The 15,122-nt window shown below is 43.8% G+C and overlaps 1 protein-coding gene across 3 annotated transcripts in view; it reads left to right on the top strand.

Annotated features, from left to right (window-relative positions):
• pemt (phosphatidylethanolamine N-methyltransferase) overlaps positions 1 to 15,122 on the top strand; it is a 97,248-nt gene that overhangs the window by 62,758 nt on the left and 19,368 nt on the right. For all 3 annotated transcript variants that reach the window (XM_029706363.1, XM_029706355.1, XM_029706374.1), the window contains exon 5: positions 10,000 to 10,111. In XM_029706363.1, coding sequence (XP_029562223.1) covers positions 10,000 to 10,111 — 112 coding nt within the window. The remainder of the gene's footprint in view (positions 1 to 9,999; positions 10,112 to 15,122) is intronic.

The following is a 15,122-nucleotide window of genomic DNA, read 5'->3' as shown; positions in this document are numbered from 1 at the left end:
TAGCTGATTTACACGCTGAAGCTATGTTGCGCTTGGTGACCTCTGACTGTTTCATTCTAACATCGTTGGTGCCGACGTGGATAACAATATCTCTATACTCTCTACACTCGCCAGTTTTAGCTTTAGCCAGCACCATCTTCAGATTAGCCTTAACGTCGGTAGCCCTGCCCCCTGGTAAACAGTGTATGATCGCTGGATGATTAGTTTTAAGTCTAATACTGCGGGTAATGGAGTCGCCAATTACTAGGGTTTTCAATTTGTCAGAGCTAATGGTGGGAAGCTTCGGCGTCTCAGACCCTGTAAATGGAGGAGTAGAGACCAGAGAAGGCTCGGCTCTGACTCCGACCCGCTGCTTAATGGGGAGAACCGGTTGAAAGTTTCTGTCGGCTGAATGAGCGACACCGGTTGAGCATTCCTACAGCATTTCCCTCCAGAAGCCATGAGAAAGTTGTCCGGCTGCGGGGACCGTGCGAGGGGATTTATACTAACGTTACTATCTGTACTTACTGGTGGCACAGACGCTGTTTCATCATTTCCTACACTGAAATTGCCCTTGCCTAACGATTGCGTCTGAAGCTGGGCTTGCAGCACAGCTATCCTCGCCGTAAGGCGATCATTCTCCTGTATATTATGAGTACAGCGACTGCAATTAGAAGGCATCATGTTAATGTTACTACTTAGCTTCGGCTGTTGGAAGTCCTGACGAACCATGTCCAGATAAAACGTCTGGAGTGAAAAAGTTGAATGAAAAAATTTGAGTGATTAAAAAACTAAAAATATAAACGGTAATTAAAAAGTAAAAACCATAAAGTTGTCAGGTAGCAAAGTAAGGTTGGCAACAAAACACAAAGCAGCACGTAAACAAGTCTGCAAGTTGTGACCGGAAATTACATGGTCAAAAAGAAAAAAATCCATACGAGCCCATTGCTAATGCAGACATGGATTACAAAATCAAGATCCACAATGTGGTACTGGACACTGTTGTTGAAAGTATTCACCGCCGTTATGCAGCAAATGCAGTTCTGTGTGCAGATGTCTCCTGCATGAATCCTAAGCATTTTCCTGAGATCAGAGAAAGGGGCCTTACAAAGACAGCCATTGAGGAGCTCAGCAAATGCTTACTGGAATTTGATGAACATGCCACTGTTGAGGCATTGCAGGCTGAACTGATCAGCCTTGCACAACTGTGAGAAAGACTGTAACAGTCAGCATTGGAGGAGTACAACACCAGGGCTGCCGCCGCCAGTGATGAATCAGGGGAAGGCTTTGAGGATCCTGATGAAAGTGTGGAGTTGGTGAGCAGAAGTTATTCCACATGTTAAAATTGCCTGATATGATGCCATCTTCTCCTGTCTCAGTACAATCTGCTCACTGATGCGTATCACATCATTGCTTTGGGCTACAAGTTCCTACTCACCCTATCCATCACTCAGGTGGCTTGTGAGAGGACCTTCTCCACCCTGAAATTTGTGAAGAACCGCCTAAGAACCTCCCTCACTCAAGAGAACCTTGAAGCGTTCCTTCTGATGGCAACAGAGGAGATTCTTATGGGACTTGACAAAGATGACATCATTGACAAGATGTTAGAGATCAGTGAGTTACTGCACCGCCTACTGGTCATGTCAGTGGTTGTGCGTTCATGCTCTATACACCCTGCCCTCGCCTCGCACATCTTCCTCAACCCCTGTCACCCGTCTCTTAATGTGTATATATACTGTACATAATACATACATAATCTGTTGTAAGGTATGGCCGACCGGACTACCAACCTCAGTACACTTTATTTGATTTTCACTGACGCAAACAAACACTTATTAACAATGAAAAAAAATCTGTATCACCAGCTGTACGTCTTTTCAAGGTCAAACCCTTCACTGTCTACTATTTGTCATTCTCTATTCCGCCATTTTAGTACTGTTGCAAGGTATGGCCGATCAGACTATCAGACCCATTATCCTACATTTTAAGTCCAATTGTGCAAACAAACACATTCGTATCAACAACGAACTAATATCAGAATATTACTCCAGCTGGGCTTGTTTTCAAGGACGACCCCCCTCACCACCTACTTTGAGAATCAGACTGAACTCGCGCGAGAGAGCCTGTAAATCCAAATCGACTTACAGGAGCAATTAGGGTTAAGAACATCGATAGATTTTTCACCTAGTCGGCTCGTGGATTCGAACCAGCGACTTTTCTGTTACTGGCCCGCTAGGCTACATGCTGCCCTGTGATTTTACGCCACGCTATGATTTGGTATGAAACATCCATAGGGCTCAGCTGCTTACTCAGCCTCTGTTCTCGCTCAGTCTGTTGTCCTCCTAAGGCCTCTTGTTGTTGTTTAACTTTTTCGTATTGCTCAGGTCCCTCTTTCTCCCTGCCTCAGAGCTTGTTTAAAAATAACTATACATCAATGTTGACTCACTCTGAATCCCACAATGTTTTGAAGCTCCTGGGCCCAATTCTTATGTCACTTTCAATGTTTCTTTTTTAATGTCTTCTACTGCGGAGGTCAATAGGCCCTGAAGGAAGATAAAGGTGTCAACATTACGCTTGGAATAATTGAATCATGCAGCGGTTACCTGTGTTTACTGCCATAAGGTGTGAGTGGGTAACTGTGATTTAGAATGAGCTACAGTGCCATAGCTCCTAAAGTTAAACCAAGCCCATTGGCTGTGGAGCAGCTAAGTGAACAATGATGGCTGTTTATGAAGTTAGTGTTTATCCTCGTAACGGGTTAAGGTGGATTTTTAGGTGGGTAGACTAGGACGAATAACATACCAATTGACATGAGGTAAACTGACGAGTGCGTTTTGAGGTGATTCCGAAGAGAGAAAGTGGAGTCTCTAGATAATGTAGTGTACTGTAAAGAAACCCTCCTTTAGTGACTTTGGTCATTTGTCAAGAAATCTGGGTTTGAAGTCTCGTAAGCAAATTGAAAAATATAGTTATCTTCTAAAGTGACGCAGAGAAAGTCAATTTAGTTTACCATGGTTTTGTTATGATGCCCTAAAAGCCAGGTTTCTATTCAGCAAAGATTTGTTGATGTAAGTCTATCACACAGACTACATAATGTAACCCATTATATATAAAAAAATGTATTTACCTGCCTCTTCTTACATTTGGCATTTTAAAGAGAAAATGAAAATGGCCATCTGTGTGAATTAGAAAAGATCAACTTGTCTGTTTTACTTAGAGAGAGGTACTGTTTATATGGAAAATAATTCACACTGCAGTCGAAGCCATGCGGGTTCTCCAGTTACACTGAGCTATGCCTCAGCCTACACCTTACTTTAGTGTAACCTCCCTTCACCCCTACCGTTCTCCACCTTTCACCTACCAAACCAAACAGCTGAGGGGTATACTACGAAGCGGGATAGAGGAGCTAAACTAAATTGAGTTAAACTCGGGATAACCATTGCCACGAAGGTGACTCACATTTTTGCCAGAAATCAGATTCTCTCCCTCTCGCAAAAATTACATCATCCTCCCTTTCATTTGAGGAAGATGACTGATTAAATATTTGATTGATCAAATATTTTGTGTTAAAAATATTAATATTAAAATAACTATCAAACTGCAAATTTAGCAATGGCATTTTGTATGACCATTATTTGATCTATAGAATTGGAAAAAGGGGTGCCTGTTCGTTGATAATACGGCATTAACGATACGTGTAATAAAAGAAAGATGGCACTTCTAATTAAGAAATAAGGCCCGAGGGGGCGTGGTATATGGCCAATATACCACAGCTAAGAGCTGTTCTTAAGCACGACGCAGCTCGGAGTGCCTGGATAAAGCCCTTAGCCATGGTATGTTGGCAATGTACCACAAACACCCGGGGTGCCTTATTGCCATTTTAGACTGGTTACGAATGTAATTAGAGCAGAAAAAAGACATGTTTTGTAATACCCATGGTAAACGGTCTGATATACCACGTCTTTCAGCCAAACAGCATTAGATGCTCGAAACACCCAGTTTATTAACCACCATAGGCTGAATTTTCAGGATAATTTGTCTTTCATGTTGGTTTCTGAAAAAATGAAAATATGTCATGGATTTGCCCCTACAGTAGATTGCTGTTCCAGCATTGTCTCAATGAAGAGTTGGCGTTCGACTCGTTGTGCTATACAGCTGCGACACACGTGCAGTTGCAATCCTGGTTTGAGTTAGCGGCAGGTGCAGGATCAATATCCACCTTCGTAACATAGAATGAAGCCTGAGTTGGAATGTGAAGCTAGCTGAAGCTGGCTCGCTTTAGAAAATCCTGACAATCTACCTACAGTTGAAGTCTGAAGTTTACATACACCTTAGCCGAATACATTTAAAATCAGTTTTTCACAATTCCTGACATTTAATCCGAGTAAAAATTCCACGTTTTAGGTCAGTTAGGATCACCACTTTATTTTAAGAATGTGAAATGTCAGAATAATAGTAGAGAGAATGATTTATTTCAGCTTTTCTTTCTTTCATCACATTCCCAGTGGGTCAGAAGTTTACATTCACTCAATTAGTATTTGGTAGCATTGCCTTTAAATTGTTTAACTTGGGTCAGAAGTTTTTGGTAGCCTTCCACAAGCTTCCCACAATAAGTTGGGTGAATTTTGGCCCATTCCTCCTGACAGAGCTGGTGTAACTGAGTCAGGTTGTAGGCCTCCTTGCTCGCACACGCTTTTTCAGTTCTGCCCACAAATGTTCTATAGGATTGAGGTCAGGTCTTTGTGATGGCCACTCCAATACCTTGACTTTGTTGTCCTTCAGCCATTTTGCCACAACTTTGGAAGTATGCTTGGGGTCATTGTCCATTTGGAAGACCCATTTGCAACCAAGCTTTAACTTCCTGACTGATGTCTTGAGATGTTGCTTCAATATATCCACATAATTTTCCATCCTCATGATGCCATCTATTTTGTGAAGTTCACCAGTCCCTCCTGCAGCAAAGCACCCCCACAACATAATGCTGCCACCCCGTGCTTCACGGTTAGGATGGTGTTCTTCGGCTTGCAAGCATCCCCCTTTTTCATCCAAACATAACGATGGTCATTACGGCCAAACAGTTCTATTTTTGTTTCATCAGACCAGAGGACATTTCTCCAAAAAGTACGATCTTTGTCCCCATGTGTAGTTGCAAACCGTAGTCTGGCTTTTTTAAGGCGGTTTTGGAGCAGTGGCTTCTTCCTTGCTGAGTCGCCTTTCAGGTTATGTCGATATAGGACTCGTTTTACTGTGGATATAGATACTTTTGTACCTGTTTCCTCCAGCATCTTCACAAGGTCCTTTGCTGTTGTTCTGGGATTGATTTGCATTTTTCGCACCAAAGTATGTTCATCTCTAGGAGACAGAACGCGTCTCCTTCCTGAGCGGTATGACGGCTGTGTGGTCCCATGGTGTTTATACTTGCGTGCTATTGTTTGTACAGATGAACGTGGTACCTTCAGGCGTTTGGAAATTGCTCCCAAGGATGCACCAGACATGTGGAGGTCTACAATTGTTTTTCTGAGGTCTTGGCTGATTTCTTTTGATTTTCCCATGATGTCAAGCAAACAGGCACTGAGTTTGAAGGTAGGCCTTGAAATACATCCACAGGTACACCTCCAATTGACTTAAATGATGTCAATTAGCCTATCAGAAGCTTCTAAAGCCATGGCATCATTTTCTGGAATCTTTCAAGCTGTTTACAGGCACAGTCAACTTAGTGTATGTAAACTTCTGACCCACTGGAATTGTGATTAAGTGAAATAATCTGTCTGTAAACAATTGTTGGAAAAATTACTTGTCATGCACAAAGTAGATGTCCTAACCGACTTGCCAAAACTATAGTTTGTTAACAAGAAATGTGTGGTGTGGTTGAAAAACGAGTTTTAATGACTCCAACCTAAGTATTTGTAAACTTCTGACTTCAACTGTAACTTCATAGTATACCCCTCCGCCCCCTAATGCAAAAATCCAGCGATGTTGCCAAACCAACCATAATAGTGCATTTTTGTGTAGTCTGTATGATGGGAGAGCTCTTACTGGCAGGTTATGCAGTCGGCAGCCAGGTGCTCACTGAGTTATGCCCCAGATTAGAGACTCCTGCCACCAGCCTCACTCATACATTCCCTCCACCTTCCTCCATTTTATAACCATCCACCTAGCCAAAATATTTAGCCATTAGCACCCTGATACAAAAGTCAACATATTCTGTACTTTTATATTCATTTAATCATTCGTACTTGTATGAATGATCACTTCAATTACATGAGCAAAAAATGTTCCACTTTATTTGGAATGGCAAGCCAGACAAAATTCAACGGGCCTATTTATATAATGAATATGAATTCGGAGGGAGAAATTATTAAATATTCATGCATTAGACCTTTCACTAAAGGCTTCAGTCATACAAAACTATACTTAAATCCGAACTGGTTCTCTAGCAGATTAGCAAGAATGGAACACCCAGTGTTCAAGAATGGCCTTTTGAAAATGAATGAATCTCCAAAATATCGCTATTTTTAAAACATTTTTGGGGGTTTTATTCCACCCGAAAAGACAGAACAAATACACTGCTCAAAAAAATAAAAGGAACACTAAAATAACACATCCTAGATCTGAATGAATTAAATAATCTTATTAAATACTTTTTTCTTTACATAGTTGAATGTGCTGACAACAAAATCACACAAAAATAATCAATGGAAATCCAATTTAGCAACCTATGGAGGTCTGGATTTGGAGTCACACTCAAAATTAAAGTGGAAAACCACACTACAGGCTGATCCAACTTTGATGTAATGTCCTTAAAACAAGTCAAAATGAGGCTCAGTAGTGTGTGTGGCCTCCACGTGCCTGTATGTCCTCCCTACTACGCCTGGGCATGCTCCTGATGAGGTGACGGATGGTCTCCTGAGGGATCTCCTCCCAGACCTGGAGTAAAGCATCCGCCAACTCCTGGACAGTCTGTGGTGCAACGTGGCGTTGGTGGATGGAGCGAGACATGATGTCCCAGATGTGCTCAATTGGATTCAGGTCTGGGGAACGGGCGGGCCAGTCCATAGCATCAATGCCTTCCTCTTGCAGGAACTGCTGACACACTCCAGCTACATGAGGTCTAGCATTGTCTTGCATTAGGAGGAACCCAGGGCCAACCGCACCAGCATATGGTCTCACAAGGGGTCTGAGGATCTCATCTCGGTACCTAATGGCAGTCAGGCTACCTCTGGCGAGCACATGGAGGGCTGTGCGGCCCCCCAAAGAAATGCCACCCCACACCATGACTGACCCACCGCCAAACCGGTCATGCTGGAGGATGTTGCAGGCAGCAGAACGTTCTCCACGGCGTCGCCAGACTCTGTCACGTCTGTCACATGTGCTCAGTGTGAACCTGCTTTCATCTGTGAAGAGCACAGGGCGCCAGTGGCGAATTTGCCACTCTTGGTGTTCTCTGGCAAATGCCAAACGTCCTGCACGGTGTTGGGCTGTAAGCACAACCCCCACCTGTGGACGTCGGGCCCTCATACCACCCTCATGGAGTCTGTTTCTGACCGTTTGAGCAGACACATGCACATTTGTGGCCTGCTAGAGGTCATTTTGCAGGGCTCTGGCAGTGCTCCTCCTGCTCCTCCTTGCACAAAGGCGGAGGTAGCGGTCCTGCTGCTGGGTTGTTGCCCTCCTACGGCCTCCTCCACGTCTCCTGATGTACTGGCCTGTCTCCTGGTAGTGCCTCCATGCTCTGGACACTACGCTGACAGACACAGCAAACCGTCTTGCCACAGCTCGCATTGATGTGCCATCCTGGATGAGCTGCACTACCTGAGCCATTTGTGTGGGTTGTAGACTCCGTCTCATGCTACCACTAGAGTGAAAGCACCGCCAGCATTCAAAAGTGACCAAAACATCAGCCAGGAAGCATAGGAACTGAGAAGTGGTCTGTGGTCTCCACCTGCAGAACCACTCCTTTATTGGGGGTGTCTTGCTTATTGCCTATAATTTCCACCTGTTGTCTATTCCATTTGCACAACAGCATGTGAAATTTATTGTCAATCAGTGTTGCTTCCTAAGTGGACAGTTTGATTTCACAGAAGTGTGATTGACTTGGAGTTACATTGTGTTGTTTAAGTGTTCCTTTTATTTTTTTGAGCAGTATATTATGGTTCATCTCAAACATACAAATTGATAAAAAAACGTTTTTTTTTTTTTTTAAGAAACTGCATTATCTTTGTCAATTTATATCATGAATCGAACTGGTGGAGTTAATGTATGTCACATGTAGTTAACAAAAATATATGGAAATGTCTGCTTTATCCAAAGTTACAACCAACTGATTGCAGTATTACCACAAAAATGGAGGAGGCAAGTGGAAGGGGGAGAAGATAAGGAACTTGTCTGTCCTGCATTAAAGACCAAAATTGGTTAAAGATTGTGATAAATAAAACTGGTGTACTTTTTTATTTAAGGACCAAAAAATGTACAGCTGCGCCATACAGGTTGCAAAATAGTTGGGAGGAGATTTTCGATGTACCGATTCCATGGCACATGGTTTATGAATTGATGCATAAAACGACGCCAGATTCAAAACTTAATTTAAATGATTATATAAAATTCTTGCAATCAATAAAATGTTATATAGGGGATACAACCATCCCACCTCTGCAGATTTTGCAAAGAGACAGAATCATTAGATCACTTGTTTTGCTACAGGAATGGTAAAAAAAATATCAACATTTATTAGGAGCTAACTTGAAATAGCACTTCTGGGTGATTTGAATAGTCATAATCAATAATATAATACAACTCTTAGCAAAAATATTTCTTTAATTTACAATCTGTAGAAACTATGAGCATATAAAGGTTCAGAACTTTTGTAAAACATCACAGCACAGAGTGGAAAATACATATATGGCAGTTAGAAATCAAAACTGGATGGTCTTAAGAGATAGATGGGAGGGGTTAAGGGTAGCTGACATCTCGGACTAAAAACAAACAAAATATAACTGATGTAAAATATACGGTCTGTAAAAATGTATGTTTAACAATATATATACAGTATTTAAAATAATATATTTACTATATATTTACAAAGAAATATACTGAAAAAAATATATAAACGCAACATGCAACAATTTAAATGTTTTACTTAGTTCATAAAAGGAAATCAGTCAATTGAAATAAATTAATTGGGCCCTAATCGATGGATTTCACATGACTGGGCAGGGATGCAGCCTTGGGTGGCCAATTGGAATTCGTTTTTTCCCCACAAAAGGGCAATATTACAGACAGAAATACTCCTCAGTTTCATCAGCTGTATGGGTTGCTGGTCTCAGACGATCCCGCAGGTGAAGAAGCTGGATGTCGAGGTCCTTGGCTGGTGTGGTTACACGTGGTCTGCGGTTGTGAGGCCAGTTGGACATACTGACAAGTTCTCTAAAATGACGTTGGAGTCGGCTTATGTTAGAGAAACTAACATTCAATTCTCTGGCAACTGCTCTGGTGGACATTCCTGCAGTCAGCATGCGTATTGCACATTCCTTCAAAACGTGAGAAATCTGTGGCATTGTATTGTGTGACAAAACTGCACATTTTATAGTGGCTTTTTATTGTCCCCAGCACAAGGTGCACCTGTGTAATGATCATGCTGTTTAAACAGCTTCTTGATATGCCACACCTGTCAGGTGGATGGATTATCTTGGCAAAGGACAAATGCTCACTAACAGGAATGTAAACAAATTTGTGCAATTTTCCTCCTTTTTTAATTAAATAAGATTTTTTTTCATATGGAACATTTCTGGGATCTTTCACTTCAGCTCATGAAACATGGACCAACACATTACATGTTGCGTTCATATTTTTTCAGTGTATATTGGTGATTGGAAATGATGCAGACAATAATATTAATAGAGCCACAATCTATCTGCAATATTAAAGCTGATCAGTGTGTCTTGTGAGGGTAGTGGTGGGTAGTGTATCTGGTCACCTGTAGTGTGATGTATTGAATATCTTATGTATGTGTGTTTCTTCCAGGTGACTATTTTGGAATCCTAATGGAAGAGAAAGTGAAAGGTTTCCCCTTCAATGTAACTGAGAACCCTATGTACTGGGGCAGCACTGCCAACTATCTGGGACTCGCATTCATGTAAGTCTGTGTGTCCGTGTGTATGTGTGTGTGAGAGAGAGAGCTTGTGGGTGCGAGAGCGAGAGCGAGCGTGTTTGAGTATGTTTGTGCTAGGTGTGTGTGTGCATTGGTTTGTTTGTTTGGCTAGCTGAAAACCCATAATTCTCCGGTCTCTGTCCCAGACCCACTCACACTGTCTGATTGGCCAGACATAATGACAGCACTTCACTTTGTAGTGAAGTAATATTCATCATAACAGGAAGTACAATGGCTCCGTAGGACATACATTACATGACCAAAAGTATGTGAACACCTGCTCATCGAACATCTCATTCCAAAATCATGGGCATTAATATGGAGTTGGTCCCACCTTCGCTGCTATAACAGCCTCCACTCTTCTGGGAAGGCTTTCCACTAGATGTTGGAACATTGCTGCAGGGACTTGCTTTCATTCAGCCACAAGCGTTAGTGAGGTCGGGCTGATGTTGGGCGATTAGGCCTGGCTCGCAGTCGTCGTTCCATTTCATTCCAAAGGTGTTCAATAGGGTTGAGGTCAGGGCTCTGTGCAAGCCAGACAAGTTCTTCCACACCAATCTCGACAAACCGTTTCTGTATTGACCTCGCTTTGTGCACCGGGGCATTGTCATGCTGAAGTAGGTAAGGGCCTTCCCCAAACTGTTGCCACAAAGTTGGAAGCACAGAATCGTCTGGAATGTCATTGTATGCTGTAGCGTTAAGATTTTCCTTCACTGGAACTAAGGGGCCTAAACCGAACCATGAAAAACAGCCCCAGACCATTATTCCTCCTCTACCAAACTTTACAGTTGGTACTATGCATTGGGGCAGGTAGTGATCTCCTGGTGTCCGGCAAACCCAAGTTCTTCCGTTGGACTGCTAGATGGAGAAGTGTGATTCATTACGCCAGAGAACGCGTTTCCACTGCTCCTGAGTCCACTTCACAATAACAGCACTTACAGTGCTCTAGCAGGGCAGAAATTTGACGAACTGACTTGTTGGAAAGGTGGCATCCTATGATGGGGCCACGTTGAAAGTCATTGAGCTCTTCAGTAAGGCCATTCTACTGCCAATGTTTGTCTATGGAGATTGCATGGCTATGTGCTTGATTTGATAAACCTGCTTGCGTCTGTGCGTGAGAGATTTCTTTCCTCTTGACAGGGGGAGGACTGACTGGCCCTCAAGTATTGTTTTTGTGTTCCTGGGCCATTTGCCATGCGGCCCCAGGGGTAGACCCATGTAGCATAATTTGTAGAGCATGACACTTGCAACGCCAGGGTTGCGGGTTCCATTCCCACGGAGGACTAGTATGAAAAAAGTATGTAAATGTATGTTCTTACTACTGTAAGAGCGTCTGCTAAATGACTAAAATGTAAATGCATGAAAATTGTACAGGAAGCACATGAGATGGTGGGGGCTACATATTCTCCACTCATCAGACAGAGCAGGAAAGCCACAATTACCCCTAATGGAGGTCTCAGTGTGCACTAGGGCTCAGTTGGTAGCCTAGATTGCAGCTCCAAATCAGCCTGCACTCTCCTCGTAAAATACAACATATTGTCTGCTGTTGCTCTTTCTGCTGTTGTTCCTTCCTGCACACTGTCTTGTACTCTCATTATATGGAATTAGTTTGATGATGGTATAAACGGTTCATTCTCTTGTCATTAGGATGTTAACTATTCCATCAACATGTTAAATGTGCAACCAGAGGGAAAAAAATTATAGATCACCTGTACTCCACACACAGAGACGCGTACAAAGCTCTCTCTCGCCCTCCATTTGGTAAATCCGACCACAACTCTATCCTCCTGATTCCTGCTTACAAGCAAGAATTAAAGCAGGAAGCACCAGTGACTCGGTCTATAAAAAAGTGGTCAGATGAAGCAGATGCTAAACTACAGGACTGTTTTGCTATCACAGACTGGAACATGTTCCAGGATTCTTCCGATGGCATTGAGGAGTACACCACATCAGTCACTGGCTTTATCAATAAGTGCATCGAGGATGTCGCCCCCAGTGACTGTACGTACATACCCCAACCAGAAGCCATGGATTACAGGCAACATTCGCACTGAGCTAAAGGGTAGAGCTGCCGCTTTCAAGGTGCGGGACTCTAATCCAGAAGCTTACAAGAAATCCTGCTATGCCCTGCGACGAACCATCAAACAGGCAAAGCGTCAATACAGGGCTAAGATTGAATCACCGGCTCCGACGCTCATCTTATGTGGCAGGGCTTGCAAACTATTACAGACTACAAAGGGAAGCACAGCCGCGAGCTGCCCAGTGACACGAGCCTACCAGATGAGCTAAATCACTTCTATGCTCGCTTCGAGGTAAGCAAAACTGAGGCATGCATGAGAGCATCAACTGTTCCAGGCGACTGTGTGATCATGCTCTCCGTAGCCGACGTGAGTAAGACCTTTAAACAGGTCAACATACACAAGGCTGCGGGGCCAGACGGATTACCAGGACGTGTGCTCCGGGCATGTGCTGACCAACTACCAGGTGTCTTCACTGACATTTTCAACATGTCCCTGATTTAAGTCTGTAATATCAACATGTTTCAAGCAGACCACCATAGTCCCTGTGCCCAAGAACGCAAAGGCAACCTGCCTAAATGACTACAGACCCGTAGCACTCACATCTGTAGCCATGAAGTGCTTTGAAAGGTTGGTAATGGCTCACATCAACACCATTATCCCAGAAACCCTAGACCCACTCCAATTTGCATACTGCCCCAACAGATCCACAGATGATGCAATCTCTATTGCACTCCACACTGCCCTTTCCCACCTGGACAAAAGGAACACTTACGTAAGAATGCTATTCATTGACTACAGCTCAGCGTTCAACACCATAGTACCATCAAAGCTCATCACTAAGCTAAGGATCCTGGGACTAAACACCTCCCTCTGCAACTGGATCCTGGACTTCCTGACGGGCCACCCCCAGGTGGTAAGGGTAGGCAAAAACACATCTGCCACGCTGATCCTCAACACTGGAGCTCCCCAGTGGTGCGTGCTCAGTCCCCTCCTGTACTCCCTGTTCACCCACGACTGCATGGCCAGGCACGACTCCAACACCATCATTAAGTTTGCAGACGACACAACAGTGGTAGGTCTGATCACCGACAACGACGAGACAGCCTATAGGGAGGAGGTCAGAGACCTGGCCAGGTGGTGCCAGAATATCAACCTATCCCTCAACGTAACCAAGACTAAGGAGATCATTGTGGACTACAGGACAAGGAGGACCGAGCACGCCCCCATTTTAATCGACGGGGCAGTGGTGGAGCAGGTTGAGAGCTTCCTTGGTATCCACATCAACAACAAACTAGAATGGTCCAAACACACCAAGACAGTCGTGAAGAGGGCACGACAAAGCCTATTCCCCCTCAGGAAACTAAAAAGATTTGGCATGGGTCCTGAGATCCTCAAAAGGTTCTACAGCTGCAACATCGAGAGCATCCTGACTGGTTGCATCACTGCCTGGTACGGCAACTGCTCGGCCTCTGACCGCAAGGCACTACAGAGGATAGTGCGTACCGGAGTGCCAAGTCTAGGACAAAAAGGCTTCAACAGTTTTTACCCCCAAGCCATAAGACTCCTGAACAGGTAATCAAATGGTTACCCGGACTATTTGCATTGTGTGCCCCCCCACCCCAACCCCTCCTTTTACGCTGCTGCTACTCTATGTTTATCATATATGCATAGCCACTTTAACCATATCTACATGTACATACTACCTCAATCAGCCTGACTAACCGGTGTCTGTATGTAACCTCGCTACTTTTTATAGCCTCGCTACTGTATATAGCCTGTCTTTTTACTGTTTTATTTCTTTACCTACCTATTGTTCACCTAATACCTTTTTTGCACTATTGGTTAGCGCCTGTAAGTAAGCATTTCACTGTAAGGTCTACACCTGTTGTATTCAGCGCACTTGACAAATAAACTTTGATTTGATTTATTTCAGTGTTCATGCAGGACACAAAAAAACTCTACCTGCAGGAAAGAAACAATTGCATTTCAGTACATGATAAAACATAGGGATGCAAAACCTTGAGGGAATTGCGTCTAATCTGTATAAATAAAGACTCAATTAGATGATAATTTGGGAGCTGGGGAACGATGACGAGCACTACAAATGTCAAACGTCACTCTGTGTATTGCTGTTTATGAGTTTCGAATCACTTCTCCTTCAGGAGCGGAAAACTGTATGTGTGTACATATGTGTGTGGTCTCCATGACAACAGTGACCAAACCACTGGTGAGTGGCTTAGCACTGTTGCTAGGCAGACACAGCAGGAGAGAGCAGCCTATCGCTGCAACCTATTATCCTCCTTTCCTGCAGCTCCCTTTCTTCCCTACTTTTCTCCGTGCACTCCCTCTCTTTCCCTCCATTTTCAAATCGATTGAGCTGCTAGGCAGCAGTATCGCCCCTGTGCCGTTCCAACATCCCCCCGTGCTCGTGCGTCAGTAACCCCAGGGATGAAAGGGCTACAGTCGGACCATGAGGTGTGCCGGCCACTCATATGTGAACTGGTGACCCCCACATGCACGTGAGGCGCACGTGTGGCTCAGTGGTCAGATATTGGTTTCGAAAGGCTGTTTAGTCACACAAACTATAGCACTGCACCATTGTATCAATGATGCAGACTGATACAGTACTAGAGATGTTTCATTACTGCATGTTCATTCATTTGTTAACGTCACGACTGTTCAACAGTTATGAGGCTTCATGTCCTGGGATCATTCTTAACAGGTGCCTGGTGCCTTGTTTTTTTTAGGGATTTGACCACCTCTCTGTCTCCATTGCCACAAAATAGATTTTCACGTAGGCTACATTTTCTGCTTCCCTTGCTCTCCTTAGCTCATCCAGGCAAAGCACCTCCACACACACACACACACACTCACCCAACTGCACCCCCCCCCCCACACACACACACACACACACAAACACACACACGTCCACTTACTCTACCTCCGTCCGTCCCATGACCTAAAGGAGATTAGCA

This window comes from Salmo trutta, chromosome 2, assembly GCF_901001165.1.
Source record: "Salmo trutta chromosome 2, fSalTru1.1, whole genome shotgun sequence".
Classification (NCBI taxonomy): Eukaryota; Metazoa; Chordata; class Actinopteri; order Salmoniformes; family Salmonidae; genus Salmo; species Salmo trutta.
This window is presented reverse-complemented; position numbering and strand designations above follow the sequence as displayed.